The sequence below is a fragment of the Pygocentrus nattereri genome, chromosome 30, assembly GCF_015220715.1.
Source record: "Pygocentrus nattereri isolate fPygNat1 chromosome 30, fPygNat1.pri, whole genome shotgun sequence".
Classification (NCBI taxonomy): Eukaryota; Metazoa; Chordata; class Actinopteri; order Characiformes; family Serrasalmidae; genus Pygocentrus; species Pygocentrus nattereri.
In genome coordinates, this window is record NC_051240.1 from 12,188,011 (window position 1) to 12,208,836 (window position 20,826).

At 40.0% G+C, this 20,826-nt stretch overlaps 1 protein-coding gene across 1 annotated transcript in view; it reads right to left on the reverse strand.

Moving 5' to 3' along the window:
* Nucleotides 1-7,582: 7,582 nt before the first annotated feature.
* cdk15 (cyclin-dependent kinase 15) overlaps nucleotides 7,583-20,826 on the reverse strand; it is a 40,271-nt gene continuing 27,027 nt past the window's right edge. Inside the window, exons 12-14 of the mRNA XM_017702177.2 lie at nucleotides 12,743-12,791; nucleotides 12,376-12,518; nucleotides 7,583-8,152 (exon numbers count right to left, since the gene is read on the reverse strand). Of these exons, the coding sequence (XP_017557666.1) occupies nucleotides 8,040-8,152; nucleotides 12,376-12,518; nucleotides 12,743-12,791 (305 nt within the window). The 3' untranslated portion in view covers nucleotides 7,583-8,039. The remainder of the gene's footprint in view (nucleotides 8,153-12,375; nucleotides 12,519-12,742; nucleotides 12,792-20,826) is intronic.

A 20,826-nucleotide genomic window follows, 5' to 3' on the forward strand; every position in this document is an offset into this window, starting at 1 on the left:
AAAATTGATTCCCCAAGAGATGAGAAAGTTATTGAAAAATATCAGTTTTGACAGGCATTTCTAAGGTTCTGGGACTCCACAGAACCACAGTGAGTGCTATTAACTCTAAATGGAGAGAACCTGGAATAGCGGTGAACCTTCTGAGAAATGGCCAGCCTTCCAAAGCTCCTCTTACCCAGGAAGCCACAAGAGAAACCAGACAAACATCTAAGGAACTGCAGGCCTTGCTTACCTCAGAGAAAGTCAACTTTTATGATTCCACCACTAGAAAAAAACTCAGCAAAATTAGTATCTATTGGAAAGTCGCAAGGCGCCAAGGAACGAAGAGGAACATAAAGGCCGGTCTCATATTTGCCAAAAACTTTGATGACCCCAAGCATGGCTGTAACTAGTTATGAGGACACCGGGGCCTGGATCTCAGAAGTTTCAGATGGGTTTTTCACATCTCTGTTCATAACATTTAGGATGAAGTGTCATAATAATAATATGGTAGCCTACTCAGAGGCATAACCAAGGATAGGCCTGGTGAAGCCTGGACCTACCCAAATCAATCACAGACCAACCCAATCGAATGGGAAAGGAATATTTATTAAGCTGATTTGAGATCATGAACTTTGATTTGTTTTCCTCAAGAGCTGTCACTGTATTATGTCACTGTATTACACGTACAACAACAGTTGTGGTTTGGCCATTGACAGAACTGCCCGCTCTGTTTATTACTGTGTGAGATGGCATGCTACCTAGACTTTGACTTCTTCAGATGTTCAGCATACATAGTAAAGACTAAAATACCACATAGCTGTGATACACATGCGAGAGTTTATTAGGGTAATTAACAGAATATGCTTGTTAAATGCAAACCTCATAATTTGTTGTTTTTATTTAAAGCACTCATAAAGTTGCTAGCTAATCAGCATGCATGAGGGTCCAGCTCCAGTAGCAGCTCAGTTTAGGCTACAAGCTTATTATTTCCTATACTAGCCAGTAATGTAGTAGTTTGATGCTCTTGTATTGCATGGCTTACTCATAGCAAACTATAACCAGGCCATGGACGCTCACTGTTAACTATCATATAAATGGCATAGCATATAACAAAATTAAAGAATTAACAGGTACTTTTGGCTGTGTTATGTCTGGTTAACTGTATGAGTAACCTACCTTCCCGCTGACTGGAGTTAGTAAAGACAGGCTTTTCTAAAGTATGTTAATGCATGTTTTTGAGTTATTAGTGACGACCAAGAAGCAAGAGATAAAATGAGATCAGCACAAAGAGAAAGAAACAGGTGTAAATGACATAAAATCAATGTGAAACAATCAATACTTTCAGCTGAAACTAATTGCATGAATAGTTAAATGATTAAGCAAATAAACAGAGTAACTGGAGTTAAATCAGTTTTCTCACTTACGTGTTACTTAAACCGCTTATCCTCTTGGGTCACTGGAGCCTATGCCTGCACTCAGTGTTCATAAGGCAGGAAACACACTGGGCAGACATACACAGTCACACACACACATCTAGGGGCATTTTGGTATTTCCAGTTGGTCTGACTGCATGTCTTTGGACTGTGGGAGGAAACCCACATGGGGAAAACATGCAAACTCTACACAGAAAGGCCCAGCCAGGGACTCAAACCCAGGCTCTTCTTGCTGTGAGGCGACAGCACTACCCACTGCACCACTGCGCCAGCCCTGAATCGGTTTATGGAACAGTAATAGCAGTTTATGGAAGGATTAAGGAATGGGAAAGGAACAAATGAAAGAAAAAGATACACAATAATTACGGATGCGTCAAAAAGGAGCTATGACTCAGTAAAAAGCTTTTCTGTTAAGTGGACCTCACTAAAATTTTGATCCCAGTTACGTCCCTGCCCCAAAACGTTTTGAATAATGTCTTGAGGACTGACGGGTCAAAAGTAGAAGCTTTTGAAATACAAAGGTCCCATTACGTCTGGTATGAAGCTAACAAAGAACCCCAGAATAAGAACATAACACTAACAATCAAACATGGTGGTGGTAGTATGATGGTGAAGGAAGGCCAGCTGTTTTAGCATCTTTGCAACTTGCTATAAATAATAAAAACATGAATTATGCTCTCTATTATCAGAATGTCCAGCCATCATTTCAGTGCGATTGTGTTGTGCATCAAGACAACAATCCAAATCCACAAGAGCAAGTCGACATTTAAATTAAATGGATAGTTCATGCTGGAAAGCCCTCCAGTTTGGCTGGATTAAAGCAATTAAGCTCAGAGGAGTGGGCCAAGATTCCTCTACATTGATGTGAAAGACTAAACATTCATAGGACGCATTTATTGGCTGTTTAGTCTTTCACACAGATGTTCAGGAATTTACGTGATGACATGAGGATCTGAAACTATTTATTATGACAAATATGCAGAGGAAATCAATGGCTAATACTTGCTCACAGTTCTATAATTGTGTTTTGCATCAGTTTACCAGACTTTTTAAAGACTGTTACAACAATGGTCCCAGACTTTGGAGTAAGTGAGACGTGTAGGTTGCTCGTAAAAGTGATTAGTCTTGCTTAAATTCTTTTAAAATATTTCAACAAAAGCCAAAATGTGCTGTGCTAAGCCCCGCTCTCCCCTAACTAACAAATAATTTATAGCAGTAGCTCAATATTAAGTTTAAAGATAAATAACTTGAGGCTATTAATGACTTATGAATTATATTACCACAACCTTGTACTTTAATATGAATTAATATCCAAAGCTGAAGTTAGTTCTTGCTGGCGCAGCACTAAAAAAAGGAACAGCCAGGTTATATGACCACATCAGAGTGATTTAAGCCTAGCAAAACAAATGTGGAGAGAATTATGAGTAAGTGTGCAGCGCTTGCTTTTAATTTAACGGCCTTGAATCGCTCCATCAAAGCTCGCTCACTCCCTCCTGATGAGAGCCACCCTGTAAGAGGAAGCTCTGCACTCAGTACAGGGTGTAGATGTGCTGAGATCAGCTGGAGGGATGGTGGGAAAGTTATAATGAACATGTGTTCGTGAACAGATGTGTGGTAGAGTGCCCTCTTTTGGCTGGGACGTTAGTGGTAGGAGCTTCTGAAAACATCTGTGAAATTTAGATTTTGTTAAAAATGATCCATGCTGACTATATTATTCTGTTGTTTTACTTCATTTTAACTTACTTCAAAGGGCCCACAGCATGGAAAACATAACCTTCCTCACTTGTTCTGAATAAATTCGTGCCTAGTCCAAACAGTACATAAATGGAAGCTCAGCATACTTCTTCCCCCAAAATTCACAGTTTTGGTGATGCAAACTAAAATATTTACATATATCCACCTAAACACCTACAGGAGTTTAGCCCTGCCCACTCACACTAAAGTGTTTCAACCCATTACTTTTTAAAATGAGACACAATACAGGGCAGCCGATCCAAACAGAGACTGTTTACATATATCAGCCTTAAAGTGCAGCAGTTTAGTATTTAGTGTTTGGTGCTGGAGTAAAAAAAATAAGCTAGAAAACTGTAATGTAAAAATAGATTTATGACTTTTTTGCACATAAAACCAAGCCAATGTTATAAGTGGAAAATATAGGTCCATATAGATCTTTAACTTAGGCCTAAATGAACAGATATCTGGGCCAAGTTCAGTCTTACAACGCCATGCGCTGCTTTGCTACGGTTTCTGGGTTGAACAACGTTTCATTGAAATGGAGCAAAAAACGGCTTGCAACGGGTTCTGAGGTATGATTTATCTGATTGATGGGTGTGTCAGAGGAGTTACACAATCAGCAGCAACATGTATATAAACCAGGCCATACTGAAAAAGGTAGTGGAAGGTTGAACATGTTAGAAGATGTATTAAACACGTATTTAAACTCATTTATTCTGGCTCCGAAATTCTTCAAAAAGGATGCCAAAAATGGCCTTCTCAGCTGATGTGGCATGAATTAAGTGTGTGATGTTCTAGCCATGCAGTTTGCATAACTACTGTCCTGTTTGTTATATTAGCCTCATAACCTCACTGCAAAACTAAAGAAGCAAACGTCAGACATCAGACATGTCTTGATTTATCATGTACATTTTGGTCTAAAGGGCCAAAACGTGTAAGCTTGATTTTTCACTGAATTAGTACTTTAAGACTCAGGCTGGCTTGAGCGTAGCAATGAACATACCTCACGAAACAGAAATACAAACTAGAACGTGCATGCCTCTTAAAGCCCAGCTGATCTGAGTGAAATCCTAGCTCCTGAGAGTTTGCAGTCCCGATCCTACTTAAGCCCATTTGTTGATTTCATCATGTCATTTTTACATTAAACTCACTTCATAATCAAACAACTCATCAGACCATTACTTCCAAAAATGAAAACAAGGAGCAGTAGGCTGGCCAGTTTAGATATTTATTTATATTCAGACAAACAACAGATTTTCCAACATATGTGGACAGACACGCACACACCAGCTGTGAGTTCAGCTCATGCGTTATACACCTGGAAGGATATGAAATCATCCTGATGATTCAGGCCAGCTATGTGTGCAGATGATAATCACCTTCTGCTCTCATTAACTTCTACTTCTACTGGAGATTCCAGCTTGAACGGAATACCCTCAAACATCTGTTTGTTCCTGATGAAAAGGACGATTCGTTTCCATTTGAAAGTAAGTGCTAATTAGCATGAGGGTAATTCATAGCCGCTCACGTTCATTTAAAGTCCTGTGAAGTCAGGCAACATTTCGTAGTTGGTGGCCTGCCCATGTTAGGAACTCTGGGTCTTAGCATTTTCTCTCTATGCGGAAAATGAATGGCATTTTTGGATGTTTTGGCCCGTGTGCACTTTCTCCAAAGGCCTGGATCCTCTGAATTACGAGATTGTTAAAGAGTTGCAATACGAATGCTATATAAATGCTACATGTAGGCTAACTTTGCTAGCACGAATGAAATGAACTCTACTATTAAACACTAGTTTAGCTCACTCAAACTGTAGGCTACTACTGCTAAAGCATTGTAACTACCACATTTGACAAAGCCTGCTGGTTTGTGTGGTGTATTTTGGTGAAGCTGTGGGACTTACAACGTCAGTTCAACGCGCAGCAGTGTTAGCCTGTATGTTGCAATATTCATTCTTAACGACCTTGTAACTTACAGGATTCACTGACATTCAAAGCAAAAATGTACGTAGGACAAAACATCCACTTTAGAACATTTTTGTTTACCACAGGATGCAATAGAGGCGATTTTCAAGAACACCATTCATTTATATGGGCCAAAAAAGACATAAAATTGGAGTTGGAAATATGAGCATAATGCTGTAAACTAGGGATGCACTGAAATTTTGACCACCGAAAAAGAAAAACATCACAAACGTTTTGGCCGAAAAGATTAAATAGGTCAAAATGAACACGTAACAAAAAATCTAAATGATAATAACAATGAGAAATAATGATTAAATCGTTCAAACAATTTGAGCTGTTGATAAAGAGGAAAACACAACCACAGTCACCTGCAGCTGCATCTGTACTGTGTCCGTTAATTTACATGTTTTAGCACTAACTGAAGTTCTTTAACAGAAATCACATAAATAACGGTCAACATGTTTTCATAACAGACTTTTCTGAAAGTTTTGTTACTGCAAGCGCAAATGTGTAGATCTGGAGGAGATTCGAACACTCGCGACTTGCATGCTGGAAGCGCCCCCTGCTGGAGAAACTTTACTCTGCTAAACAGGAATTCCAAAGCCATGCCCATGAGTTGCTCTGGAATTCAGCTTTAGATGCTTTTGGGAAAATGATATTTCATTATATTTCAATTATTTTACAACTTTTAACCTTTCATTTTGTAGCACGATCAAGAAAAGTGTACATACTAGTTTTAGGATGTGCATTCTTCAGCATGTATTCACTGGGTTCATTTGGCTAAGGACTTGTATTGTAGAGGGCGGGGCATGGCGCCACTCCCGTGGGTGCATAAGCAAAGAGAGAGAAAGACGAGGGGACATGAGCTGTGTAGCGAATGAGCTGTTAGAGAAAAGAAAACTGCTTACGTACGGCACAGCTGGAAAACAAAGCAACATGACTTGTGCAAAACCTGTGTCCCTTTTAAAAGCAGTGAACGCTACACAATTATTTACCAGGCTGTTTGAAATAAAATTAGCTTTCTCTTCCCCAACATACCAGTGTTTTTTTTTGGTCTTCATTTTTGGCCAAGTGTGTCCTGAATTTAATTTTTTCAGTCAAGAATTTTCATTTCAGTGCATCACTACTGAAAACGAAAAGACAGCACGACTTGTTTTAGCAACATTATTTTCTTCTACTTAAATACTGCTGTAAAAATCTGTATTTTATATTGTGGAAATCCTTTCCAGTGTAGCCGATTAAAATGTTCTTGGCATAAGCGCTCATAAAAACACTGTGCTATAGTACGATTATAGGATTCACTCAGTGTTTCAGCATACAGGCCGAACGGCGTGCAAAAATACTACAGCAACACATCAACTGAGGTACTGATCACACTGCATAAAATAGCCTCTTGTCAAATTAAATTATCTTAATTCTAGTCGATCTCTGTGTTATTTCTGATTTTGAGATGGTTGAGCACTTATAAGATTATCTAACCTGTTTCTTAACAGTTTCACCTGTTTTAAGTTGTTTTGTTTAAGAAAAACTGTCTCACTATATTGGCAGAAGCAAAATGATCTGCCAAATATAGTGATATACCCTTACCCAATAAAATCATTTAAAACAAGCAAATAAGTTAGAAATAAGTAGATAACAAAAAAGCTGCACGGATGGGTTAGATTGTGAAGGTGAAATTTCCCCGTTGTGGGACTAATAAGGGTCACTTAATCAAAATAAGTGAAATAATCTTGCAATAAGCACTTACAATAATCTCTACAGGAGAAATATTAGATTTAAGATCCTTTTATTTGACAAGATGCCATTTTTTGCGGTGCAGATGTGAGGAGGGTTTGAAGACATTTAAAAAATTGGCACATCTCTTAAAAAGACTGGGAAGAATAAAGGAGGAACTTTGAAGGTCATCCAGGTCACTGAATCATCAAGACAGCTGAACTTGGTGTAAGTCCACAAGTCCAGTCACTTTGACTTACTACTAACTAGAGAATGGAAGAACTTCTAGGAGAGTACAGTCCCCCCGCCCCCTCTGTCTCTCCATCTCTCTCTCTCTCTGTCTCCCCCCCTCTCTCCCCATCTCTCTCTCCCTCGCTCTCCATCTCTCTCTCTCACTTTCTCTCTTTCTATCTTTCTCTCTCTCTCCCTCTTTCTCTCTCTCCATCTCTCTCTCTCTCCCTTTCTCTCTCTCTCTCTCTCTCTCTCTCTCTCTCATTCTCCATCTCTCTCAGTGGAAGTATCTGGGAACAACTCCAGCTCTGGCTCACATATGTCCATGACCCGACAACTTGCCGTAACATTCCCTCTTATGTGAAGGCGTTTCTTTATCTTTCTCTCTCTCTCAGACTCTCATCTGTCAGGCTCACACACTGAAACTAAGTAAAGCACTAAGCTTTCCACATGTGTGCATCACTTTCACATTCTTAAAAAGACTTTACATCATCTTAATTATTACCAAAAGTAATCATGAAGACAAAACTGTGTTGGCATGTTTATTAATGTGGAAACGATGTACACATCTGTAAATTCAATGCATCTCTTTTTCAGTGCAGGACGTCCAGATGAACATTCATAAGAACTCAGTGGGTTAAATACTGTACCAAAAGTATAGAAATCAATAAGTGCAATTTGCATGAAGTCATTGGTGGGTTTCAACAACACAGGTTGTAATGACATCCCTCCAAATTTGCCCCCTTTCTCTAAACTGACTCGTCCATTCACAGGCCATCAAAAAACTGACCACACGCAGTTTGGAAGAAAAAAAAATACAAACTGGACATTTCCTTTAAAGAGTAACAGTCATGGTTCCTGGTAATGGGGCTCCATGATAATACAACATGTAAATTCAACAGACTTCCATGCTGTATAAAGTATCATTTGATTTTTTTCTGTCCTACAAAGTTGCGTGTGGTCGAAGTGGGGCAGCGGAAGCTTCTCACCAGCACTTGCCCAGGGGAACAAGAGAGGATTTCATTCGCCTGTTGGGACTGAAGATGTCTCTCGCTTCCGTCTCCAACCTAACACCAGGCACCTTAAAAATTGATACAGCTGGGAGAGATAGAGAGAGAGCGAGAGAGAAGTCATGACAGAAGAAGACATGAAGAAACAAAGCCAGGCACACACACTGATTTCACAAGATGATGCGGATGCTAAGTGAGATTTCCTTTTCTTTGATCTCCGCGACAGGATAGGATAACCCTGGACGCTGAAGCCCTTGTGTAACTCTCTGAACAGAGCAGTTCAGCGAGAAGTCAGGATCTGCACCATGATTTCTTCTCTCGCTCCAAAATGTAGTCATGTGGTGTCCAGAGTTTACAGTAGAGCTCTGAGGCTTAATGTAGCTAACCAGCAATGGAGGCTACACTCAACTAATTATCACTGTTCACGATTCAGCTTTCATGATCTCCAAGTCATTTGGAGGGGTTCAGAACGGGCACTAAGGTGTCCTAATGACTTGCTAAACAAAGTTTTTCACAAACTGAAGCAGATCTTGAAGTCTTTCAAGGCAACATGGATCTCTTAAACGTACATTAACTCACTTTTACTAGTTAATGGTTAAAGCCATGGACCTATGCTCTTAGAAAGTTGGTTCTTTAAGAGTTTTTTAGTAAGAAAAATGATCCTATATAGAACCATGAACTCATGCATCATTCTTTGCATGAAATGGTTCTTCAGATTGATGAAGACTGTGTTGTACGTGGTTCTATATAGCACCTTTTTCAGAAGAGTTCTACACTCAAAGAAATGATTTATGGCCATCATAAACATTAAGCAAATATTTCACATAAAACTTATTTTAAAAACATGAAAATATACTTTACTTATTTCTGTTCATTAGAAGCCACCCAATTTGAATAAATCCCACACAGATTTAAGTGAATTGTAGAAGATCTGTTAGATTTTTCCACTAAACCTTATTAGGAGGCCGAGCACATGTGCTGTAGTGACAGGAAACGCATCATCAGCCAGGAGACTGCTTCAGCTGGCATGGTGGACATGAAACGGCTCTTTCTTTTTACAATCTCCCGCCATCCTTTGTTATTCAGTGCAACTGCAGTGAAATCATGATGCGCATTAACTTCATTTGTGTTTTTTAATGTTTCTGACCATAAATTAATGTTTCATTTTGCTTATTTTGAGAGATACTCTAGACAACACCAACGAACCAGCTAGCTAGCATCCCTGCTAGGTGTGCTGTCATGGTAACGGGTATAAAAGGTGGATTAAATAAACAGCGGCAGGGATTTATTGTGAATCACAGTGTATAAAGATGAACTCCATCAATATTCAGATCAGCAGGTCGTGGTTTGTAACTGCAGGTGACCTGGGCAGATTAGCGTGGCATGAAGTGACTGATAGCTGAGCTGCTAACTGGCGTGATGGTCAGCATGAGAGCCGCACCTCAGCAGGAAAGCTGAGCGCATAAACATCGGCCTTAATTAGTCGCTCAGCTGGAGTGAACAGAGATGCTAAAGCAGGGAATTTGAGCTGAAATCTATAAAGTGGTGTTTATTTCTTTCAGATTAGACTTTAAAGTTTACATGTGTTTAGTAATGAGACTCAGTTTGGACTACAGTAAATGCTTATTAATGTAAGACCTATTATCATTCAGTACATTTAGACAGTCTGAGTGATTGTGCTGTGAATACAGAAGGTACTATTAACTCTTTAGGAACATAAATGTTATGTAAAAATTGCATAAATCCTACAATCCTACTTCTAATTGAATCATTATTTAATTAAGTCAGGTTTATTGAACATGATGGACAAACATAAATTACAATACTTTTTTTTTTTACATTGGATTTATGCATTTAAATTGAGTGGAAAACTGACGTAATTAAAATACATAAATTTTAACTTTTGGGCTTTTTTTTGTGTGTATAGCACCAAAAGGGGTTCTTCTTTTACTACAAGCTTGACATTGTAACAATAGAAGAACCCTTTTGGTGCTATAAAGAACCCTTTTAAAAAAGGTTCTATGGAACCATCTATAGCACACTCTGCATCAGTCTGAAGAACCATTTAATGGCGGAAAGAACGTTGTAATCATTCAGTGTCTATAAAGAAAAGAATCTATATGAAACTCTTTTCTTTACTAAAGAACCTCTGAAGAACCATGTTTTTAAGAGTGTACATGCTGAAGATTGGGGTTCAGTTCCCCTCACTGGAAGAGGAACCAAGAGAGACCCATGAGGCTCTGCCACTCAAAAAGCTGGCATAGGCCAGTTTACAGTAATTGATATGGATATGTTGCCTGATGCTTTGAGACTTTCAAGGTTTTGGCCTAAAACTTATTTTTTACAATCTACTTATGGTGGAGATGTACATGCAGAGTGTTCACTGGATATTTTTAAAACGGAATAAAATGGGTTTGTGTTGTACAGACCAAGACACCTGGTTCCTATCACCACCACTGTAAAGAGACGTGAGGTAATAAGTTTCTCTACATTCCGTTTCTCTTTAAACCACTTCCAATGACTGTATACATCACTGTAATAAAATTCTGGAGATTTCTAGATAAAATGTTGGCACTTCAGTCTAAAACTAAAGAAGCAAACTTCAGACACCGAGTGTGTTTTTTTCTGACAGATTACGTTTTGGTTGTTTGCTGATCTGCTCCTTTAAGGCAGGCTGTGCTACAGGGAAGACTCGCTGTTCGAGCTTGAAATAACTGTCTGAACCCGACAGGACTACTCACTTCAGATCGAATGTCGTTTCTCAAATATGTGCCGGGGATGGGTTACAAATTTCACGTTCGGGTTCTCACAGTCTGCCTCCCGTTTTAACGAAAACAAATATACCCTGCATTTGGCCCTGCTTTAGTTTTAATCCTTACTTCATCCTTTACTACTTTCACTGCCTTAAGTTGTTTTTTTTATCTGGCATGCTGGCATTTTTTTAATCCGGTCACCCTCTCAAAGGTCCACAAGGCCCTCCCTCAGGAGAAAATGGGAGATAAACAGAGAACTGATTCAGGAAAGTACTTTCTAGTGATATGTTTTTTTAAGTAATGTGTTCTGTGTGCAGAAATGAACATAAAGAATCGAGATTGATCCGTATTTAGGTGTGACGCAATGCTAATAGGTAGGACATTAGCTTCCATTACTTGTTAGCTACTTCAATTGTGTAACTTCAGGGCAAAATTCTGTTTTTTCTTATCGATTACATTTTGGAGTAAGGGGTAAACTGTGTAAATGTGGTTGTTTGCTGATCTATTACTGGTCTGAGATCTAATGATGGCTATTATTATACAGTCGTGGTCCATCCTGTCAAGTTTTTTTAAGGCACTTTGGGTGATGATGGACTGGTTTGGGACAGAACTCAGTCATACTCAAATCATTTTTAAACATGAAATTGTGGTTTGTGTTAGGTCAACTGTCCAGGATTTCCCTGGACTGTCTAGGTCAGGGGTCAGCAACACGTGGCTCCACAGTAAAATCAGATATTTTATTATCGGTAAAATAAAGCTCTGCTGATCATTCCAACACAGTTTTGACAATAAATGATTTAAGGTGGAAAACTTAGAACAAGAAGCTGGCAAATGAGAAGCTGACTTCAGCATCGTTAAAAGTCGGACGTTGAGAGACATTTTACAAGAGACTTTTCAAGAAAGTTTCTTGCCAGTGATGTGAGGAAAGCAGCTATAGCTGAGCTAAAGCTTAAAGCAGAGCAAAGTAAGCCTGCGTTTTCATTTATATTAGATTTTTTAGTCCATACTAGGACATTAGTACATACTGAGACATATTTACAGCAAATATGCTGAAACGTTATATCAGTAAATGCACATAAAATGTTGTGGTTCCTAAAGCAGATTGATTCTTGTTGAAAGAACAACATGGCTCTTAATATTTGGGCTACCAAGCCCCAGTCTAGGTTTCTGGTTGCAAATTACCTTCCCAGACATAAAATGTACCAGAATTCAAGCATTTTCAAATGGTTAAGTTGAAATTTAAATTGCTTCTTTTTATGCAGTTGAACTATTTGGATACAAAGAATGGGTTTGAATTGTTCAGACTAGAGAAAGTTCTGTAGCACAGATAGCCCTCCACTGTATTTAACATAAAAATCAAGCTACTGATTGAATGCCCAGGAACTTTACAGGGTGTCAGGTGAGGCAACCCTAGTTGGCTCAGGTTTGGACAGAATTTATATGGACTCAGGTTTGAACTCAAAGCACGGTATGTGTCGCGTCAAGCTCAGGCAGAAAAAATCTTAGGCCGTATTCAGGTTCAAGCCAAATTTCCAGGCCTGATTAAAGCTCTACTCACTGTCCCGCAGCTGCATCACTGGGGGCGGGAGGGTGTTGAAGTAGGGGTGCTGCAGCGCATCCTGGGCCGAGATCCTGTCTTTGGGGACCATCATCAACATCTGCTGAGCCAAGTCTTCCGTCTTATAGGGCAACTGAGCGAATCTGAGCCAAAGCACGCACAGACACACACATACACATACAGAGGCCAAGGTATGGGTCAGGCTTTCATATGAGGGAAGTTGCTGTTGGGCTTGGGGGGAGGTGGTGGGGGTTCAACTACACAAAGACCCCTCTGTTCAATCTTGGAACGAGCACAGACACACACACACACATATACACGCGCACACACACTCACACGTACTTATGTTCAGTTGAACTGATATTACCTTTTCCAGACATCTCTGAATTGCTGGGCTTTGCAGGGCAGGAACCATTCTGCAGGAACACACAAAACAGCCTCTCAGTCTTCAGAGAAAGCTGAAACCGACGGCCTCCGCCTTGAGCGTCTTCTATTAAAACACTCTCTCTCTCTTTCACTCTCTTTCTCTCTGTCTCTCTCTATCCAAGCCTAGCATGACCTCGCACACCCTGGAACCCACACAAGCTTGGCCATCTCATGGACACATTCTCTGCCCAGCCTCTCTCTTTCCTCTTAGCGCTGAGTGGATGGCCACCCAGCCTCTCTCTGTCTCTCTCTTTCTGTCTCTGAAAGCTACTTTGTCTGTGTGAGGCTGTATTCACCTCCTAGCACACCTGGTTGTGGTTGAGAGACTGGCGTTGGGCCTAAACCTGACTCAGACAGTCAGAGAGGGAGGGAGACGGAGAGAGAGAGAGAAAGAGAGCCATATACTCCATACAGCACTGTAATACCAAAATACATGGATTGGTGTTTTCAGTAGGGGTACAACAGAATACTGAACCTAGATGCTGGACAATATATCATTTAAACCAGTATATCAGTACTAGTGTCAGGCAACAGTACTGAATTTCAAGTTCAGTTGTATTGACAGACAACAAAAACTTTAAAGCTGTATTAGAAGTTTTGGTGGTTTGGTGACCTCTCTGGTGGAAATGTGTAATTGCACACAACATACAGAACAATATTTTGTATCAGCGAATGAATCTGATGAGTGCAAGAGTGTTGAAAAGTATTCAAAGAGAACTCAGGTGAAACTTGTCTTCTGATTATTTGAGTGTAATAACTGCTATGTTACTTTAAGTAATATTCAAACAGACTTGCTTATGGGCCAATTGTCTAAGCGCTGGCCCTGCGAGTTTGCTCCCTGCCCAAGCCACATCCAATAGAGCATAATTGGCCTTACTCTCTCTGAATGGGTAGGATGGCACTCCCTCTCCACCATTACTCAGTGTAATGCTAGTCAACATGGGCATCTGTTTAATGATGTGACAGACTTGGCAGTTAGTGTTCTCCTCCAAGCATGTTGAGCTGTCCAATGATGTTGCATTAGTGGAAAACATGTGGTGGTGCTTCACATGACTCAAATGTAAGTACATGCTAACTCTCACCCTCTCAGCTTTGTAGCATTATAGCTAAAGAGTGGGAATTAGCCAAGACCAACAAAATTGAAAAACACATAAATATATACAATAGACAAACTTGTGCATGTGATTTATGACACTGTGTGACATAGTGTTACCCTATTAAAAAGGGCAGAGGTTTCATAGCCAGGTAGATGCATCACTGACCAGGCCTGCAAGACAACTGCCCAGGAGCCTGACTGCCAGAGGACTCAAAGTGCAAGATTGGGGACAATCTACTGTAGATGCAAACATTAGATGAACAAATAACCCTTAAATATGTAATGACTAAATAAATGTCCCATCAGCCCAAACCCTGCCACCATATTTAAAACAATTAAAGGCACCCAAAACAAATTTTCCAAACAATAATTTGGCTACATTACAATTTTTTCTTTCAATCTTTTGCCATTCTTTTTTGTGTCGGTCTGTGTGTGGGATGGGGGGCTCAAGAGATATTAGTGCCCAGGGGCCTCATGAAACCATGAACATAGCCATAGTCTGTGATGTCATGATTTTGATCAAATTCTACATGTTTTCCATCACCCACCTTTATAAATTCCATGATGTTACAATTGCCCCAAATGCAGTCAGTCAGCTAATACATGTTTGGTGGTCAAGTTTTGCTTCTTTAGTTTAGAAACAGAGCTGCATGAGGCCTGATTTAGTTCTGTAGTCACTAGACCCTGCAGTTCCTTACAGATATATTTGCACAGTAAACACCTTGTATGAACCAAATACATCTAATGTACCTTACAAAAGCCTATTGTACAGTACAAATGGCTATTGCGAAGCTTCATTTGTTCATTCATTAGAAGCATTGTATTCATTTAGCTTACATTAGGATCACAGAAAACAAACAGTTATTTTACATCATTACCAAGTTCTTTATCTGTTCTCTCTAATAAAATACAATGAAAATATTGCACACTAAAGGTATAACAATATCAGACAATATAAGAATTATGACAAACAAGAACACAAACAAAATCAAAACACAAGCTCAGGCTCAAATGGCTCCCTACTCCCGATACAGTGCAGTACATAAATCATAAAACTATGTCTTCTATACCCCAAATAGTGAAGGAAAAGTCATGCAGTCTATGGTTGAATACAAATGGCTTTCTATTAGATATATAATGTATTATCTGCGTGTAGAAGCTGTTATTTCAGGACTTACAGTGCTCTATGTAGGGATTAAGAAGACATTTAAGATTCAGCCACAAGTGGATCAAATATTAGACAGCGTCAATTTGTTATACCCAACACTTACCTTTTAGTGAGTTGGCAGCTTGGAAATCGTACCCTGAGTTTGGCTAAATACGATAGATAAAAAAGTAATTAACATAGAAAATGAATTTACCTAGAAAACATTAGCTTAACATAACAAATGTTGAGAAAACAAAAAGTAATTCTTTGCTTGGCAGTTTAAAAACTGTAAGCATACACTATATTGCCAAAAGTATTCAGTCGTCTACCTTCACACATATGAACTTGAGTTTTTAATTCTTAATCCATTCTCAATCCATAGGGTTTAATATGATGTTGGCCCACCCTTTGCAGCTATAACAACCTTAACTCTTCCGGGAAGGCTTTCCACAAGGTTTAGGAGTGTGTTTATGGGAATTTTGACCATTCTTCCAGGAGTCCATTTGTGAGGTCCGACACTGATGTTGGACGAGAAGGCCTGCAACGCAGTCTCCGCTCTAATTCATCCCAAAGGTGTTCTATCAGGTTGAGGTCAGGACTCTGTGCAGGCCAGTCAAGTTGTTCCACAACAAACTTGCTCATCCATGTCTTTATGGCCCTTGCTTTGTGAACAGGTGTGCAGTCATGTTGGAACAGGAAGGGGCCATTACCAAAGTGTTCCCACAAAGTTGGGAGTGTGAATTTGTCCAAAATCTCTTGGTGCTGAAGGATTAAGAAATCCTTTCACTGGAACTAAGCGGCCGAGCCCAACTCCTGATAATCAACCCCACACTACAATCCCCCCTACAATTCCCCCAATGCAGTCAGACAAGTACCGTTCTCCTGGCAACCGCCAAACCCAGACTCATCCACCGGACTGCCAGATGACAGAAACGTGATCGTCACTCCAGAGAACACGTCTCCACTGCTATATGGTCCAGTGGCGGTGCTTTACACCACTGCATTCGACACTTTGCATTGCGCTTGGTGATGTAAGGCTTGGATGCAGCTGCTCGGCCATGGAAACCCATTCCATGAAGCTCGCTATGCTGTTCTTGAGCTGATCTGAAGGCCACATGAAGTTTGGAGGTCTGTAGTGATTGACTCTGCAGAAAGTTGGTGACCTCTGTGCCCTATGCGCCTCAGAATCCGCTAACCCCGCTCTGTCATTTTACGTGGCCGACCACTTCATGGCTGAGTTGCTGTCATTCCCAATCACTTCCACTTTGTTATAATCCACTGACAGTTGACTGTGAAATATTTAGTAGTGAGGAAATTTCACAACTGGACTTGTTACATAGGTGGCATCCTATCACAGTACCACGCTGGAGTTCACTGAGCTCCTGAGAACCCATTCTTTCACTAATGTCTGTAGAAGCAGTCTGCAGGCCTTGGTGCTTGGTTTTATGCACTTGTAGCCATGGAAGTGATTGGAAAACCTGAAGTCAATGATTTGGATGGGTGAGTGAATACTTTTGGCAATATAGTGTATTTCCACTAAGAACCTGCAGAATCCTTTGACTACAGGACTAAAGCTATGAGCTGCAGAATTCCCATGTTGCTATTGGAGCTACAATAGCCTCTGTATAATCCTGCTTTCCCGCACTACTCTACCTTCAAACTGTAAGAGGCTGGAGCGCATCTTAAACAGGGCAGCAGTTACATTTTGGTGACTTAGGAAGAATGGAAAATTGGAATAAGGAGCCAACTTCAGCTTCATGCTGGTGGGTCCAGCATCCAACTGACACAGTTCTTCAAGTGTATATTCAGGTTTAAACATATGCAGTTGTACAATTTGTAATGAGACATTATATTGATTTTCTGAGTACACTTACTTGGCATCTACAATTATGTCACCATATGGTGTGCCTGTGTTGTGAATTCCCTCAGCTCCATCTTTGGTCATCTTGTGTGTAATGATACCAAACTGTGTTTAGGAAAGAAGTGATTCTGGTTATCCTAAATGGCTGCCCCTTCTGTTAGCTACTTACAAATGCATCTTTTTATGTTTTTATAATTCATAGTGAATCATACTATGTTGTAAACCACATTGACATATCTGTACAACTTGAATTTAGTCCTGGATGCAGTTTTGGGTGATTATTGATTTCCAGTGTCTGTTAGCAACGATAGCCTCAAAGAAGCAAAATTAGGACACCAAACTCGGTAGATTAACTTTTTGGTAAACTATTGAAGTTGAAACATATGCATTATCTGTCTCTGCTCAATGCTGAATGCAGTTCAGCTTCCATTAACTGTTGGCTACTTTGGCCTCATAGCTCTACTTCAAAACTAAAGAAGCAAACTTAAACGTCTTTTGTATTCTCAAATGTTTTATATGCTCAAATGGCATTTTGAGTTGAATCAGCTTAAATGAAACTGCACAGCTGTTGGTTTTAATAATTTAACTCTCATTACTGCTACACAACAAACATGAAGTGAGTGAAATTAAGTAAGCTATGTTGATTAAACGTAATACAGTGGTATGTTTGTTTGGGTAACACAATATCGCTGGGTACAACTTCTTTCTTCCTCATTGGCTCCTGACTCCATCTATTTGCATACTAGATGTTTCTTTCCCCTTGTTTTACTTCCATCCTGGCTACCTGCCCTCAGGCGTACTCTTTTCATGTTTCGCTTAGCCACCTGGCCTTGTTTTTGCGGCTAAAAGGATGAGTTAGTATTCTCCCTGCTGCTGAGTGTGATCGAATGCTGGCGGGAAACCACAGTGACCACATTCATACTGAGGATTAACCCATCTGCATTTGGCAACATGGTCAATATTAGTTCACCAAAAACAGTTATGTAGTTAGATAATAAAAAGTTTAAGCAAACTGAGATTAGAGGTTTGACAAACTGAAAAGGTTCAATTAAAACAGTGAGAATTTATGAGCTGCAGAAACCCAGATAGGAAGTATATCTCGGTTCCGCTGGTTTGATGAGGTCGGCACCCCGCTGACTGCATGCCGCTGCTGGTCCACCCTTAGACCACCCAGATTAATGTTCTACATACAAGGTCTAACTTGCCTCCAACAGATTATAAATGCACATAATTCAAATTTGGGAAAAAACACAAATATTGTATTTAAACAAATAATACAAACAACTGAGAGAAGAAAGTGAATGGCTAGGCCTTTGTATTATCTCCTATACCGCTGATAAAATTATTGCCTATATTTTATTTGAAGTGGTCCTTTGTAGATGACTAATAAACTCTTCATAGATGGTCAGTAACACATCAACAACATATCAGAGAGGTATCAGTAGTGAACCATCTGAATACACTGAAGTAAATATCTTGAAGATGTTCTGTTGATACATTACTTACATGAAGTAGATGTATTGTTGATAGGTTATACTTAATAGGTAGACTTAATACCCTAATCCTAACCCTAACCTTAACCTCAACCCAAAACGTAATCCTAATCCTAACTTTAACCACAACAATAATAAGAAGCTGACTTCAGGGTCGTGTAAGAAGGTGCTAACGTTAGCCTATTACGAATATCTACCTGGATTAATGAATGCCATAACTCACCACTACAAAGCTTTAACCATCACTGTAAATAAATAACTACTAAGTTCACCTGAATAGACTATTACATGAAATAAGTTTAATATAAACCCAGAGGAAAAACAATCACATCAACAGGTTCTCTGAGCATCACCAACCACACGGCCATATCTAGAAACATCACATAAACAATACGCATCACACAGATATGAGCGTGGATCACTGTGTTCTCTCTGTTATATAACCCTATCCCACTTTCTGAGTGCAATATTCTTGAAACAGTGTAATTTTGGACAGTATCTTTCTTAAACTGCCGCTCTGTACTGGTAGTGCAGCAGTGATGTTGACCTCCCCGAGATGGCAGAGCCAATTACGTGCCTCACTGGACCCATTGCAGCATCTAGGTATGTTTATCTATAGTTTTCATCGAAAAAGGACCACTCAAAATAAAGTGTCACCAAATTATTCACTAATTATTATTCGCTAAAGGAGAATGAATGAAAGAAATGGTGGAAAAAGTGGCATTTGGTCTAACACTTTGCCAGTGGGCCACTTTCCTCTTGGGAACATGCACTGCGTTAAAATAAGATACGTTAACAGAAAGAAATTAGTTATTTTAACATGCAGTGTTCAGTATCTCAATTACATTAATAGTGTGTTACTTCTTAAGTTACTTAATCAGACTTACAGCATATCTGGCATAGCAGTAAGAGCGGTTTGGTGCATTTCTAATAGTTTTAACTGTGCTCATGTTTTTAACATGCACTACAGTCATAATCCATTGTAATGCTGTTTCTTATCAACTGGCCCTGCATGCCGGTTCTGCGTGGCGGATTCACGGCTGTTCTTGGGAAACCTTTCGAACCCCCACCCCACACACTTTCCTGTTTCCAGTGTGTGAAGGTGTGTGTTTGTGTCTGACTCAAGGGTGTGAAGTCAGCATGTAACGTGTTAGCTCAGCGCTAACCTGCAGTGCTCAGACACACACAGTCACACGTACAGGCACCACTCTGTGAATTTGCTGCTATGGTAGACATTATATATATTTGCACACTTCATATATGTTTAATGAGAAGCCACAGCTGGCCAAGATCCCCTCAAACATAGCATACACCCCCTCACACAGACTTCTCCGCACACAAGCTTACATGTCACGTTGATTTCCAGTCAACGTGCAAGTTATGTATTTTTAAGCTTCGGGAAGAAAAGCAGAAACCATATATTTAAACCAAACCTCAGCAACTAAATATAATATGTTTTTCAGTATTTAGTGTGTCCACTCTTTCTTTCATTACAGCTTCCATTCCTTTCAGTAGACTCACTTTCAGTTGTATAAAGAGATCTGTAGGGATGTTTCTAGGGAAGTTCAGTCTTACAAGTTGGTTGCACTTTCTGATTTTCATGATCCAAGTAAGCAAAGATATTCAGTGATGTTGAGATCTGGGCTTGGTAAGAAAGTACCAGCAACTTCTTTGTTTGATTATTTATCAGATTTTTATTCATTTTTTCTGCATGTGGATGTAATAAATGTACTGACTGGTGCACAACTTCAAGGGGGAGCCCCCTGTTGTTTTTCTGAATTTCTGGATAATTGAATCTTTGAGTCTGGCAATGTCAGTCAGAGTAATTTGATGTGAAATGGTTCACTGTAGAGAAACTTACCAATGTGGATCTTTTTAACAGTGGTGGTGATAGGAACCAGAGGTCATGACCTCTGCAACGTGTATATAGTCATTTTACTGAATATCCAAAATGACTAGTCAACCTACATGAGTTTTTTTTTCTTTTTTCCCGATTTTCTTCCCAATTTAATCGTCTCCAATTCCACCCGCTAGTTAGGACTGCCCCAATCACATGATGCCATCAACGCTAGGAGGGTGAAGGCTAGCACAGGCTTCCTCCGAGACTTGTGAAACCAACCACTGCATCTTCATGAACTGCCGCTCACACGACGTCACTGGACAGTCGAACACACTCGGAGGAAAGCCCCAACCGACAGATCTGTTACGTGAGCTAACAGACGCCTGCACTGACTAGCATCGCGTTGAGTAATGGGGGGAGAGGAGGGGCCATTCTACCCACCCAGAGAGAGCGAGGCCAATTGTGCTCTCTTGGACTCCCGGCTACGGACAGCTGTAGCATCACCAGTGATCGAACCCCCGATCTCCTGATGACAGGGCCAACGCTCAGATGGTTGTGCCACACGGGAGCCCCTACATGAGTTATGAT